The sequence below is a fragment of the Rhagoletis zephyria genome, unplaced genomic scaffold (assembly GCF_001687245.7).
Source record: "Rhagoletis zephyria isolate East Lansing unplaced genomic scaffold, Rhagoletis_zephyria_1.1 Rzeph_scaffold_07984, whole genome shotgun sequence".
NCBI lineage: Eukaryota > Metazoa > Arthropoda > Insecta > Diptera > Tephritidae > Rhagoletis > Rhagoletis zephyria.
The window spans coordinates 1-16,612 of NW_016165066.1; the positions used below are offsets into that span (position 1 = coordinate 1).

The 16,612-nt window shown below is 37.7% G+C and overlaps 1 protein-coding gene across 1 annotated transcript; it reads left to right on the plus strand.

The window, feature by feature from the left end:
• Positions 1 to 8,891: 8,891 nt before the first annotated feature.
• LOC108374672 (cell division cycle and apoptosis regulator protein 1-like) lies at positions 8,892 to 11,092 on the plus strand. The gene is made up of 4 exons (XM_017630661.1): positions 8,892 to 9,459; positions 9,529 to 9,783; positions 9,853 to 10,263; positions 10,335 to 11,092. The coding sequence occupies exons 1-4, from the start codon at positions 9,035 to 9,037 to the stop codon at positions 10,849 to 10,851; spliced, it is 1,608 nt and encodes a 535-aa protein (XP_017486150.1). The 5' UTR covers positions 8,892 to 9,034; the 3' UTR covers positions 10,852 to 11,092.
• The last annotated feature ends 5,520 nt before the right edge of the window (positions 11,093 to 16,612 follow it).

Sequence of the window (16,612 nt, forward strand, 5' to 3'; positions counted from 1 at the left end):
ACCACCTTTCCTGCAGATTAATGACATAAATTTGTGTGAATATAGATAAATGCATACATATGTACTTGTACTTAAATCAGTCGCGACAACAACGAATCCCGCGGAAGGAGGTTTTTCGTTCTATAGATCTTATATCAGTAATGTGCGAAGAGAGTTTTTACTCGACTCTCGTCTATGTAAAATACCAACCGCATGAAAATTGTACATATAGCTTATATAAAATCTTTGGAGCTCGCATCTCCGAAGCGCTGGGGTAGCACCGGCCTGCCCATGGGCAAAGCTGTTTCAAAAGCTTTTACTCTGTGCGCGTCCATATAGAATCTACAGAGAGATTTGAAGATTTCCGCCCGCTGTTTTGAGCATCACTGGTGTACATTTAGTATAGGAAGCTTGAAATACCTTTGCCCGCGGGTAAGCTGATGCCCTCCATCGCTCTGAAGTGTCTAACTGTGTTTTACATGGGCACGCATAGAGTAAAAGCTCTCTCTGATCGTCATGCCTGCCTCAAATAAACTAAGCCCATTATGCTTTTCATCACTACTCAAAGCTCACCTTAAACGCCCCAACCGGAATACAACTGCGCGTTTGAATTCCATCATCACAGCCAAACAGACGAGTAATGAAAGTGGAAAGAATGCCAAAAATATTAGAGATGAGCACACAAATGCAATTTGTTCGAGCAGAGTTTTTTCCTGATTTTCCGCTATTAAAAATTTCATTTAGTATTTGGATTAATGCGTGTATTACACACAAAATTAATGTTTACTTGTTTTTACGGGGCGGCCGCCATATTGATATGATCCAAGCGGTGAGTTCATTACTAAGAATTTTTTAAGCGATTCGAAATAATTGTATGCAATAAATTCACTTTTTAAATTTATATGTCAAAGAAAAATGTATAAATTTAATTGTAAACTCGTATGTAAAAAGTGTTAGTGAAAACAACCCAACAAGCAAAATAAACTTAAAGAAAGTTTTTTTAAAGTTTTCAATTATAAACATTAAGCTTACAAAACGTTGATTTTTTGTTTATAAAACGCTTGAAAGTATAAGCGTAGATATATAAACTTGTAATAAATGTGCAAAAGAAAGCATTTTATAAGCGTAAAAGTGTAAACTTATAATAAAGGTTCAAAAAAAGTTGTTTATAAGCGAATGAATATAAACTTACTAAAAATTTTCAAAATAAAGCTTTTTATAAACATTTTTACAACCCTTTATTTAAAGATATTTCATTAAAAACTCATACATAGATTGCTTAACATCTAGAAACTAAAAGAAATGCGAATTTTCAGCGGACTCATCTACAGTCGCGAAAATATAAATAGGGAATAGACATTTTAGCATACAAATTCACGATAACACACAAAAATTAAGCATAAAAAAGTTATTTATTACATCTTGTTGCGTGCTTGCAATTACATGCGGTTATTGGCAAATTGGAAAAACGATGCAGCTATATATTCCGCTTCATCGCCGCCGTTCTCATTGATGAACTTTTCTGAAAAAAATTTAGTACATTTTTAATAGAATGTTAAACTAAGAAAAGATAAGGAGAACTCATCATTTGAAGACTCGAATGCTCCACCGATTAGCGCAGCGGCTCCTGAATTGGATTTTTTTTACCGCATCGGTTTTATTTAATTTTTTCTTTTAATAATATATATTAAAAAACGTAAACACGTCACTTACGATTGAAAAAATGTTATATTGACTTCATGTCGTTGGCATTTGCATTTCATTTATAAGTTTAAGTTATTTATAAACATTAGCTCTCAAAACTTATTAAAGGTTTATTTGAAAAAAACTTTTAATAAGCTTAATATTAAAAATGCTTATTTAACGCTTATTATAGCAAACTTACTTTAAGTTATTTTTAAAAACATTTACTGAAATGCTTGTTGGGAATTATTGAATCATGTATGGGGTGTATGTATGTATGTACATTAGACCGAATCACAAAAACAGTTCAATTTGTTCAAGCGGTTTTGAACACACTGTGAGGATGTTTCATGAGTGTAAACAGTGTAAACATTTTTTTGGCACCCTGTGAAAACAGCTGAATCAGATTTTTTTCCTGTAATCTCTTTATTTGATTTCCAACTCCTATAAATGACATACCGTTGTGTTAAACAGCCTACAAGCAGAAAAAATTATCCTATCAAGTCAAACTAAAAAGTTAAATATTTTTATCTAACAACGCTACTCTGCAATCAATAGAAAGAAACTCAAAAGTGCTCTCCCATGATCAAGAGCGTCTCGAGTATACATTTTCCAAGCTTAAGGAACGAGCACGATACAGTCAACTTGCATCCCGCATATATAAACTTTATGAAATATTTATTTACAGGTGAACTCTTACACGATTACCAGTGGTGTAGCTTCTGTTTAATGAAAATATAATTTTCGTTATAAAAATATCATGGATAGATACGGTTCGAAAATGCAGTTTACCGAGCGGAGAGCTTACTATTACCACCTATTTATTGTCTATTAGGGGGGATTGTAGAACACACCACAGCCGTATCAAATGACTTAAAGATGAAATATGGGGTTGGATCGGGTCTGTACTCAAAGGACCTTCAGATAAGGCAATCACATCGACTATCTGATAACTGCAGTGTCTTTCAGGCGGAGGAGATATTTGCCATAGAGAAGGTGGCTTGACCAACACGCGATAGTAAGTCTCTATCAAGGGCTGTCACTACATTCGTTGACAGCCAGGCGGCATTGGAAACATTAGGTTCCAAGGTAGTAAAGTTAAAAGGAGATGCCGTGCATCGCTGGCTTTACTGAAATTGAGATGAATAGACACCTCTCGAAAATGCGGCGTACTGAAGCGGGTAGCTTACTACTACCACCGATTTATTTTATACTAATGGGGATTGAAGAACACACCACAGCCGTTTCAAATGGCCTATGAATCAATATCTCAAGATCCTTATTGACGCTCAACAAATCTGCAGTAAGGGCTCTTACCGGCATCATCACAAAACTCTGTGCTATAGCAGCAATGCTCCATCGATAGTGTATACCAACAAACTACCCATGCAGGAATTGTCGGTATGGGGTAGAAGTGGAATTGATTCACCACTTCCTTCCAGCCTAGCACTCAAGACTTCTTCTTCTTCTTTATAGGCGCTGTAACCGCCTAGGCGATTTTGGCCGAGCTCAAAACAGCACGCCAGACATTTCTCTCCTGTACCAACTGACGCCAATTGGAAATGCCAAGTAAAGCCAAGTCCTTTTCCACCTGGTATTTAATTCGCTGCACTACGTCTATATCGCTCATCGATAAATCATCTGCAATATTCGCCAACGCGTAAAGGTCCGTAAGTCTTTCGCAGAATCTTTCTCTCGGAAACTCCAAGACTCGATTCATCAGATGTTTTCATTGTCCATGCCTCCATGCCATACACGAGCACAGGCATGAAGAGTGACTTATAGCCATGGGTAATAGCGCAATTTATATGGCGCTAGCTCAATAATGCCGGCGCCGCCTGGGGTTCCAGTGAACCAACTCAGCGCAATAGCACAGTGTACTGATTTGAACACGGCGCCATGTGTGTGTCACCACAGCACCCATCGTCATACAGTATCAAACGCAATACAGTGGTGTTATGTCTATTATTTCTTTAATTTTCGCTGAGCAGCGCCTGTACCGCCAACCGAATTTAGCTGCTAGGAATGTAGTAAATGCCACGATACTTTCATCATCCTTGAGTAAAGCTTTATATGTGCCAATATACATATGTTTCTGGCGTTCTCATCACTCAAAAACAAAAACAAAGTACGTGTAATTTTTCAAAGAAATAAGGCTAATTGTGTGTGTCTCATGTGTTTCTTGGTGTTAACGGCGCGGGCGCTTTTCATATATTGGTATTGGTGCCTCAACTCCAGCTACGGTGTTAACGCAATTGCGCCGCGCAGCGCTGTATTACCCATGCCTATTCACTTAGGTCGGTGTTATGCAGAAATTTTGTTTGGCAAACTGCGTGCAATTGTTGTTGCAGCAAACTCGGAGAGAGCGAGTTTGGCGACTCTCACAGCAAACTAATTTTGTTTGGTCAAACTGCAGCAAATTCGGTGTTGTCATATACAAAAATTTTAAATTTTGCGCGTTATGTACATCTGAAATTCTCTCGTGTTGGCAATAGCCATGAAAACCATAATGAACGTGCAACCCTGTGCCAAACTCGACATAACCACCTTCGAGCAAACTAAAGAGCGAAATACACCACACAAGCGGTTTGACAAACCAAGCGAAATTTCCCTTTGCTTCAAGCCATTTGTGCTGTGTATGGGGGTGTTTGAAGGTTTGACAAACCGCCGTCAAACCTTCAAACACCCCCATACACAGCACAAATGGCTTGAAGCAAAGGGAAATTTCGCTTGGTTTGTCAAACCGCTTGTGTGGTGTATTTCGCTCTTTAGCAACCGCCATTTAATTTGGCAAACAAAAGTTTGCTGCATAACACCCATGAACCAAAAATACAAGATCACCTAATCAAAGAAGCAAGAAAAAAGTATATTTCTGAGTGTTTTTGACATCTGCCTAAGAATGAAAACAAACAAAGAAAACGAAAAAGGCGCGGTGATTGAGTGCGTTTAAATTGGTATTTATTATAAAATATACAAAGTGAAACTTGATGACAATTAGCAAAAACAGTTCATAAAATATGGTTTTCATGATTGAAAGTGTTTTACAATCGCATATCATTACCACGGGTCGATTTTTCAATGCCAACGTTCTGGCCACAAACGTGCACCCACTTTTCACGCAAATTTACGCCTTTTGGCAAACCAAACATACGCACAAACTTGTTCCGATCACACAGCACTTTATTTTATATCATAAATATGCAATAAACCAAAATGTATAATTAAAATCGCTGCAGAAAACACATTCAATCGCTAAAAAATCACTACGAAGAGGTAGAAGACGGTGTAAACAAAACCGAAAAACGTCAAAAACGCTACGAAAACTTTTTTCTGAAAATCGATTACAAATACAACGATGGCTGATTAGGTGATCTGTAGTCGTTGGTTCATGCATAACACCGACCTTATAGAACGTAATCTTTGTAAAATGAGAGAGGATTTTACGTCTCAACTGCCTACTCAGTCCAAAGTGGCTAGGGATGCAACATCGCTCTTAAAAACATCGATGTTTGAAACGATGTTAAAAAACATCGGTTATAAAAACGATACATCGATGTTTTACCGATCTTTTAATTTCGCATCTACTACACGAAATAAAATGTAGCCTAAAATATTTTTAAATCTCGAAAGAACTAGATTCTCATATCCGCTACAAACCTTAACTTTATACAAAACTTTGAAAAACTCAACACACTTGTATCTTAATTTTGAGCTTTTTTATCTGAATTTTTAGAAAAAGCCGCGATGTTAACATCGATATTTTTGGACGAAACATCGATGTTTTGAAAACCTCGATGCATCGTTTGCATCCCTAAAAGTGGTACTTGTTTGCAAGAGTGATTCCCCGTCTACTTTTTCAAACTTGTAACTGTCAACAGTGGCATGTGTGCCAAGACGCGTATGCTCTGACTATAGGTGCGTTCGTTTAAAATCTCCAGTAAAAACCAACCAACTGCCCAATTCCGGCGAAACGTTATCTGTTCTCTCACAAGAGAAAAATATCCCAAATAGTACGCGAACAGAAAATTTGCAGAAACTTGCAAGTTAAGAGCGAAATACACCACACAAGCGGTTTGACAAACCAAGCGAAATTTCCCTTTGCTTCAAGCCATTTGTGCTGTGTATGGGGGTGTTTGAAGGTTTGACAAACCGCCGTCAAACCTTCAAACACCCCCATACACAGCACAAATGGCTTGAAGCAAAGGGAAATTTCGCTTGGTTTGTCAAACCGCTTGTGTGGTGTATTTCGCTCTTTAGACGAACAGCTGGTATAATTTTTGTTTACATTCAAAAGTGTAAAATTTAAAACGTTCGAAAAGTCATCACAAAGTGTTATACTGACACAGTTTATTGATTAAACAAATAACTACTTATTTCTTACAAGTTTAATTAGTCGCATTTTGTAATTTTTAACTTCCAAACCATCAAATTCAATTTTGTGATTTGCGTAAATGCCAACCAGCTGTTTTTGATCAGCTGTTTTCCTGTTGGTTGTATTTTTATGAGAAGCTGTTTTTCATGACAGAAATACACTCGGAGGTTTGCCATTGCCTGCCGAGGGACGACCGCTGTTAAGAAAAAACCTTTTTTCTATATTTTTTTTTGCGATGTTTTTACTTATGCAAAATCTCAAAAAACCAATCAAGAATTTGATACAGATTAGGAATTAAAAGATTGACATGATATTAATGTCTGGACATAAGATATCTTTCCAATTCTCATTTAATTGCTCTAGTATTGGTAAAATCTACCACTCCTATTCGGCAACTCTTTCGTATTCGGATTTTACTACGAATCGTAGAAATAGTATGCTGCAATCCGAATCGTATTTTCGAACTTTCGAAATTCGTAACAATGACATGCCTTAAAACGAACGAGTAAGCTTTTTTTGCGTAATTTTGTACGAAAACAATTCTGTGTCGGAGGCGAAATAAAAGATGTAAATCAATCATGATGCAATAATAATAATGCATTCAGCTATCTTCGAAAAACAACAGATAGCTGGCAATGCTGCACATGTTTCCGCAAGGGTTGCAGCATGTGGATTTTACGTTTTTCGTAGCGTAGCTACGAATTATGAATTACGAAAATTCGGGTTCTAGAATAAGGGGGTATGATTCGGTCTCCAAATAAACGCAGCACATCCCAATTTTGACCAGCTACGCTTCATACTTACCTCATTCAGATGGGTGGAATTTTGCAGAAATGTATACAATTATCGACCTAAATCGTTTGATAAAGTTATGAACTTTGCTTAAATAGATTTCCATACAAAGTTTGACAGTTCACTTATCAACAGTTTATACATTCCGGATAATCCCATTTCACAGCCGGAATAAACAGAATGCAGAATGAAATATACGTTAACATATCATCAGGAACGTTCTAAAGAATAAGTAAACAAACAAGTTTATATCAAANGAATGAATAAAAAAAAATCGGCCTTTGTAATATGTTTGAAAATTGGATTTATACGGTTCTTGTAATACATCACACTTTTAATAATGTAGAGAAGACATTAGGGGTTTTCATCTAAAGGGATAAAGGATAAATCGCTTAGGGCCAATGGTTCAATGTCTGACTAACACAAATCGGAGGTAGAAGCTCCGGTTAAGTACACTGACTGCTTTATCGATGTTATATCGAATATATCGAATGTTATATGCATTATGTCGAAAAAGTCGATAGTGTAGTGGTAGTGATAACCACACATTGACCAACCGGCTATTTATTAGTTTATCCGCATTCTTTCATGAACTTACCGTGGTAAATATCACATAAAAATTTGTATTATTTAATTTATATCGCCAGTTATGTTACATTCTTACCTCGTCGATTGGGTTCATTTGCTTTTTATGTGTTCGTAGTGAGACCGGCCCCGTCGCAACGTGCAAGGGTCGAATTTTGCTTAAATTTATACATTTATCGACCAAAACCGTTTGATAAAATGATAAAATTTGCAAAAACATGCAAAGTTTGACAGTTCATTTATAAAAATGATATATTTATAATTTCATTAAGTTTATCAGCAGTTTAACACTTTAGATGAAGGCCGCTGTTCTAAATTAATGTACGTTTTTTGGAGAAATCATCAATCAATTAATAATAGATATGATAGAATATGTTCTGTATAACAGATGACTTCACAAAAGCGAATATAGGTGCCTTTCCATCTGTCTTTTCTTATACCAACTTGATCAAACTTTGATTGCGATAAGATTTTGTATTGATGATCTTAAATTCCCATATCTTCCGTTTTATCGATATTTTTATTTAAAAAAATTGTACCGTATGGAAATCATAAAACAATTGAAAACAAAACAGGTTATGGTCGCTCTTAAGTCTTATAATTATAAAAATAAAAAAAATAAGAAGTAATTGGAACGTAATACAAAAATTTATTGTGTTTTATCGAAACGCTCTGGACAAATCTGGATTTCCGTCGCATAAGTTACAGTACGCCGATACCTTTTGTGTTTTTTGGCATAATCTCTCTGCGCTATTTTAAAACTTATTCAATGTCTAGAGAAATAACATTGGTCAACAGTTTTTGTTTTGAATGGCGGCAGCGAACGTGTTAATTAAACAAAGGAAACTGTCAATAGCTTGTATCAAAAGAAGTGTTAAAATAGCTGGCACTGTATATCCACGCTCTTTTTCCATCATTGTGAACCAGGCATTATAAATTGATTTGTAAGTGCAACAGTGTGCTTGGCTAAAACAACCCTGCCAATCGCGCCACTTGACTAGATATGGAAATTTTGGGGAGTAACATCGATACATCGATGTTTCGATGCATCCGAAAGATTAAAATCGATGCTCAAATATATCGCCAGAAAAACATCGATGGTTTCCGATGTTTCGAAATTTGTTATGAAAACTTAATACTTTTCAATTCCAACTCTATAAGTAAAATAGATATGCATGCCGTCCTAAGTTCGCTGAGCCTAAAGTTCCAAGGCCCAATTTCGTTGAAATTTCAACGGGATCCCGATCCTTTTTTAATGACTAAGTAAGCATTTTTAATATCGAAAGATAAGAAGTAAACCAGGAATTTCTGGAATGTTCCTTTTAAAAGAATAAATATTAAAATGCATGGCCAGTCAAAAAATTTTAAGAGCATAATTCGATGTTAAAGCATCGCTGAAACTGGCATCGATGTATCGTCAATTTAGCCATTTTGGGAAATTGTAAACATCGAATTTTGAACCGATATTATCGATGATTCAAAAATATCGATGCATCGTTTGCATCCCTACACTTGACAGTTGAAAAAACCAGCATTGCCTGAAAAGTGTGTAGACGTGAAAATTTGTTCTGGAGGAAAATTTTAACATTTTGTGGAAATCTTAATATCCTAAAACAAAAAAAAATGTCTTTTGGTGGTCAGCAGAACCAGCCTTGGCAACAGCGAAAGACCTGGATTTTATCAAGGCGCAAGTCCGACGCAATGTTTATGCAGCAACATGCGGCTTCGCAATCTGCCTTTGGTCACTCGGCCATTTTCTCGCAAGGCGGCTCGGCAGCACCCTCCGTAGCCTACCCTCAGCAAAGATCGGCTACTTTGAATCCCGTTGCATTTCAACAACCTAATAGTGGAGGCCAAACCATGACCAATTCTATAGGCACCATAACTAAAATCAATAATGAATGCGGACTTATAAACGACGAAGTTTTCTTCTACCGTAATGCATGTAAGGGCGTCATCCCGAAGTTGGGGGATAGGGTTATATTCGAAGCCACTTATTCCACCACTGGCCAATTTAAGTGGAATGCAACTTTAATTCAATTAATGGGGTAAGAGAACCACAAAAAAAAATACATATATAAAATAAATTAATCAATACTGTCACTTAAATCCCAAAGGAGCAGCATATCTCATCAAACTCAGCAATTGCCATCATTAATGGCAGGTGTAAGTAGCGGCAGAAGTGGTAGTGGTTATAATGCAGTTCCACCACCCAACGAATATCAACTTGCTCAAATGCAACTGCAACAACAACGTCATGGCTCACCAAGACGTTCTTCTCCTTTGCGAGGCGATCGCTCTAACTCGCGAAATGAACGTGAGCGAGAACGACGTGAGCGGACCGTAATATTCGCTCGAGGGACAGAGAAGATGTAAGTTTATGATATTTAGAAATACAAATCTAGTATTCTTACAAAGCTTTAAAAAAAATCCTTAAATAGGATGAAAGAGAACGCAAACGTCGTCGTGAGGATAATGAACGTAGTCGGGAACGCGCCATTGCATCCATTGGGCGGCCTCATGATAGAGATCGTGACCGTGCGCGCCCTGATAGCAAATCAGATCTTGCGTTGGAGCGAAGGGAGCGCGAACGGGAACGAGAGCGAGAACGTGAGACGTGAACGCGAACGCGACCGGGAACGGGAAAAGGAACGCGACAAGGAGCGCGGGGAACGTACTGAGCGAGAAGAACGTCCTGAGCGCGGAGAGCGTTCTGAACGTGCAGAACGACCTGATCGTGGAGGGCGTCCTGAGCGCGCTGAACGAAGTCCACATCGTCCGCCTGCAAAGGGGCGACGTACACGTGCAATTCGTCGGTATATGATTCAGATACCAAAAAATATATTACCTTAGTAAGTCTGAAATATATTAATATTATACTTTTTTGTTTTGAGTTTTAACTGTTTAAAAATTTACCTTCCAGCAATTCGGCTGATGTTCAAGAGTTACGTCAACGTTATGAAACAATGTATATCCCATCTGACTTTTTTCACTGCAAAATTTTGTGGCCTAAAGTTTTCACGCCGGAAAATTCTTTTTCATTACGACGTCCATGTCAATTCCATGTAATGCATCGCATAGTAGATTCTCCATTCGAGCAAAACAACGATGTACTAGAACCGTCTGATGCCGACCACAGATACTCGGCTAAAGTGATGCTTTTAGCTTGTCCCCCAATAGCCGAACTTTATCAGAAATGCTTGGAAGATGACGAAAATGATAACGAACAGAATGCAGTGCATCCATCTCGTTTAATTAGTTTCCTCGTAGGTACCAGAGGAAGAAACGAGCCAATGGCCATTGGTGGCCCGTGGAGTCCATCGCTCGATGGTGAAAACCCTGACAAGGATCCTGCCGTATTAATTCGTACGGCCATACGTACATGTAAAGCATTGACTGGAGTCGATCTATCACAATGTACTCAATGGTATGTATTCTGAATAGGTATAGATCTAGCTTTTAATTGAATTATAAAATCAATTATTTAATAAGGATAGCAGGATTAACAGTTTCTTAGCCGTGATTTATACCAGATTTGTAATTTATTAATCTAAACATTCAAATAGTTTGGTTATTTTTATTAGATCATGGTTTTAAAACTTAGGAACTAATCAAAATAGTTTATCCAGCAAGTGAAAACATATTAAAATCTCAAGGTTCTGGTTATACAAGTTTTATCAACACAATTTTATTTTCCNTATAAAGTAGTATATTTCCGAAATCCGCAAACGTAGGATTTGGGTAGGTATATTCTGCAACGTAAAATGATCCTTTTTATCTTTAAAATAAGCCCCTTATCCCGAAAGCCCTAGGTACTGTTAGCTTCCGTAATAACTGCCAACAAGGACTTAGTAGTCGAATTCCAACTAACGGGGTATCACACTTTTTCTGCTAAATGTTTGGCCGAGATTCTTTTAGTTTTTCTTGATATTTTACGCCGCCTCCAAAAGGCAAATAATTTCATGAGAAGCTTTTTCATAGCATAAATATTAGCTTACTAACTAAGATTGGTCATTTGTTGCCGAGTGCGACCGTTGAGAAATAAACCTGTTTCTAATATACAAAGTTGCACGGACCACGGATTGAACTTAGGTTCTACCGGGACAACAGTGTTACCTGTGAGCAACCTGATGTTGGCTTGTCTAAGCCCTACCGGTTCCCAATATTTATTGTGTTCTCACTTTATCTCTCGGTAGTAGTAAATACTGAATGGTTCCAGCTCCTCATGAATAGAAGAATAGACCAGGAAAGGCACGCTCTCAAACTTGTCGGCGAAAAAACAAATTCTTTACCAAGTTGATATTTTACCCNTTTTATCAACACAATTTTATTTTCCTTTTTCTGGTAATCACATGATTAGATAGATGTGCAGATATATGTATATATAGTATTTGTTTAGGTATACACTGCGACCAGGTGGTTTGATGCAATAGCTTGTATGATGGCATCGTATGTAGATGTTTTGGCTCAAGCCTTGATGACCCGAGATATATCTCTCAAATTCTTGATACTGCTCTATGATTATGTGCTCGAGAATAACTTCCATTGCCGCCGCAGGGCAGAAGCACATTGCACCTGTGATGCATAGAGTGAACGTCTGATAGTCGCTAAGATGGCTCTCCAAACTCAAGCCACCGGTCAATAGGTTTACATGGGTTTTACAATTATCCAGTTTGGCGTTGAGTACGATGACAAAATATCTAAATTCTGCCATCCATAGCTACAGTTTTCATTCCCGGGTTCTTCATTTGACCAAAGGAAAGATGGCTGTTTTTCTGGGATTATTCTGATAACACAGCGGCTGTTCTGGTTTAGTGGTTAGCAGTGCGCGCTATCACCCCGCAGGTCTTGGGCCCAAGCCCTGGTCAAACCAATATCGGAAAGAAATATAGAAAAAAGTTCTTTCTTAACAGCGGTCGCCCTTCGGCAGGCAATGGCAAACCTCCGAGTGTATTTCTGACATGAAAAACAGCTTGTAAAAATACAATCGCCGCTCGGAGTCGGCGTAAAACTACAGATCCCTCCTCTTTGTGTAACAACATGAAGGTGCACGCCACAAGTCGGAGGAGAAGCTCGGCCAAACACTAACATATATGTAAGCGCCAATCTATTATTGTAGAACCAGGCGGGAAGGTGACTGAACACCTCGATTATATAGTTCAGACATACCGCCTCGTGCGGGATATTGTCGAAAGCTACTATTATACAAAAGAGACACAGGCTAGAAGGTAATTAGCTGGTTCAGTGAGGTTTTGTGAATCTTACTGTCAGGTAAGAATGATGGATATTAACGGCGATATGTACGTATAATGGTCTCGTTGAGGCTATATACACAGTCGTTTAACTTCCCTTATACACTCTATTCCATTAGTAAATACCTGTGATTTGACTGTGATGACTTCGAATGTACTCTCAATTGCGAGTACGGTTGTACCGATAAATACTGGTCTACGCCCGGCATTCCATATAATTAAGTCGTTGCTTAGGATAAATTCTAGCGGTGACTCAACCTTGCTATTAACTTTTGTGCCTCCATATAAATCCTGGCTGTTGCGAAGATGAATGCCCGTTATACTCAATAATATCCTTAAGCAATATGTATGCTTTAGGGCTTATTTACAAGAGATCCCATATTATCTTATTAAAAATCTGTTTTAAATTCCGAGTCGAACATTCTCCCAAAAACGCCCTCAATTCTGCTGTCTATCTCAAACTTGTACATTGTTATGCCCTCCATAAGCTCCATCATACATGAAGGGACGGCTGCTGGCTGCTTGCTATCTTCACAGAGTGATGTTGCTCCCAGCCGGCTCTGCATTTTCATTCTCGATTTGTTGCGGGCTGGATTTTGTCTATTACATCCGATCCAGAAACGGTGCTGCCAGAAAGTTTCCTCCATGGTTGGAAAGTGTTTGCCCGAACGTTTTATTTAATTTGGGGGGTGCCTATCTTGGCGTTCTTACACAAATAGAGGGACCTACAGTTTTACGCCGCCTCCGAAAGGAAAGGTATTTTATGAGATCCTTTGTCATGGCAGAAATACACTCGGATGTTTGCTATTGCTTTCCGAGGGACGACCGCTGTTAGAAGAAACTTTTTCTAATTAAGATACATGTCGGACCAGGAATAAAACCCATCCCTCACGGGGAGATACTATGCACCTCTAACCACTTCGCCACGATAGTCGATTAAAGCCGTCCCGCGTTACACTTTTCACACGACAGTCGGCTCGTAAGTAACCGAAACGACCCAGATTTATATCTGGCCAATACTTGTCCTTGCAGCATCATTCCCCAAAAATTCGTTGGGGAATTTGTATGCTTTCACAACAACAACAACCTTGTCCATGGCCACGATTAGACGTGGGGCCTTGTCTTCGACGAGCCCACCTTGAAGTGTGTGTTCTCCCGTTTTGAGCCTTCAGCATTCTGATCGCTTCACTGAGGTCCTGGAGTCTTGTCCTCGCTTCTTAAAAGAAATATCGTCATGGTATGGGTCGACAGATGCCATCTCCTTTCTTGGTACCCAACGTTGGACCTTTCCATCTCCCAACCTTCGTACTTCAATATCTTATCCATAACGCCGTCTTGGAGGGTTGTCATGTCATCCGTACTCAGTGATTATGCAGGGTAATCCATAGACAAGGCCGTCGTACGGATTCCCCTGGGGCTTCACAATAGCTTGGATTTTGCTTATCCTGCGGTGTCAGATGTCTGCTGAGAGGAAAGTTGTCCGATTTTCAGTTGGCGAGATTCTCTGCTATTTTGTTTCCATGATTATTCGTTCTTCAACGGAGCGGTTTCAGGTGCGGGTGTATTCTCTTCTCCCCGTAGTCGGTTTTATCGCTTCTCCGCCCTTCAGCGGTCGAAGTTCGGAAGTCCCTCTCATGTTTTCGTCGCCACCTTATAAAAATTCCCCTTGATATATATATCAAATGAAAATGGCACTGAATCGCTAGTACGCGCCAACAAGTTAGATTCGTAGGATCTAATATAGCATTATTGGCTATAACGAAAGGTGTTTAGGCTGGCTTTAGTAAATAAATTCAATAAATGACTAAAAGAGGTATAATACAGGCATCGAACATCCCTTCAGTGGCATAGAGTAATGTAGCATAATAAAAAATTGCTGCTTCCTTTGTTTTTAGCATTGAATCGTGAAAAAAACCTTTTGGCGGTTCTGTAGTGTAGGAATTTCAATGAGCCTCAGATTTCAAAATCATAGAATATGGTTAGCATATGTTAATTTTAATTACATGAAATATATGTATGTATATACGTGAATATATAAGTTGTCATCAAAAATGTTACCCTTTTTCTTATGTGTATTGATTAATTTAAGATTTCAAATTTTTTTACCCAATGTGTATTTAACAGAGACAACCAATGGAAAATAGGATATGCGTAAGCTTTTTTCGCAATGAAATTTTATTTTAAAACTATTGTAAGAAAAAAACATGATACTAAGTGCCGTTTTCACAGTGAGAAGTTAGCTTACATTCGGAAGTTAACTATGTATAGATTGTATGTATAGTATGTACAAAAATTGAAAACTTAATTTCCGAATGCGTCGTGTTAACTGCTCACTGTAAAGATGACCCTAAGTATAAGTGAGAAAGCTCTGTAAGCATCTTTTTCGCTTAAAGGTAATGCAAATTTAATAAAAGCAACAAAAAAGCTTTAGAGAGAAATACATATGCACGTAATGGGAATTAGGAACAATTTATTTTGATTAAGATATTAGATTTTCTTTACTTCTATTGAAAAGATCTCGAGAGCCATGGAAAACCATACGCGGGATGGATGGCCAACCTAGTTGATTACAATGTGCGATAATTGAAAAAAAAGACACGAATACGCTATGGCAATTGTGAAAGAGGAAGAGCACTAGAATACCCAGTTGCATAATTTTAAGACCGCCACATACATATTAACAAGTTTTGACTATTTAATTTCATGTTATTTAATTATTTTCTTATTTAAATATAGTTCATTATATAAAAAACACCATACTTCAAACTTTGTGCAAAAATTATAAAAATTCAGCGGATTTTCGCCAAAATTTTACACTTTTTTTAAGAATTTTTGGAAAAGTTTGCGTATGCAGTTTTATAGCCCATGCAATTTAAGTATAATAAAGTTGAGTTTTATATGGCTACAAAATACCGCCTATTTTTGGCATTTTTTTTTTTTTGACGGAGAATGAACTATATTTTTATAAGAAAATAATTGAAACTAAATGATATGAAAATAAATAGTCAAAACTTGTTAATATGAGGCGGTCTTAAAAATATGCAACTGAGTGTATTTTACCACCTGCCTTCTGTTCCTAAATCCCACAATTTGATTTTGTCTTTACAATTTACAAAAAGCTAGCGTTGATTTTTTTAAACCTCCTTGCTAAGTGCTTATTTACACACGGGGATTTTTGTTGCGGCAAATCGAAGTTTGTTGGGGAGTGCGCGACGAGGAAAGGAGAGGGGCACCGAGTTGCCTGTGCTCGGAGCAATAACAAAAGGGCGTGTATAAACACAGACTAACGGTCTCCCGCAGTTTATTTCATAAGAAACTCATGCTTATACGGAAAAAAGTGCATAAATCCGTCACCAAAAAAATTCTCAAAAATCTACGCGATTTTATAGCCGGTTGAAACTTGCACTTCATTGGACTGAAATTGTATGGGCTATAAACCTGCATACCCAAAAATGTTCTAAAGGTTCAGATTAGGAAAATTAAATTTTGATAAAAATTTGTTGAATTTTCCTAAATTTTGCATAAAGTTTAAGACGGTATTTTTACACAAAAAACGAGTAAAAAAGTATAAGTTCGGGCGAAACCGTACTTTATATACCCGGCTCAGGTATCAAATAGCGTCGTTTCAACTTTCTCTAGGCTATCTTTGCATGATAAGTAGGGGTGTTTACCTGATTTCAAACGTTTTCGATAATATGCAGAGTTAGACCTAGTTAGGTACAAATCGATTAAGTGGTTACCGAGATACACCTTTGTAGTCATATAGTGGGCGGTGCCACGCCCAATTACTAAAAGTCAATAGCAGTTTTATTTACTGTTGGGAGATTGTTATAACTAAAGGGTGAACACACCAGAACTGCGACACTTAGAAATTACCACCAGAAACAAACTAGAAGACTTTGAAATTATTTTTTTTTGTATTATATAACTTGGAAGTTTAGATGTTATT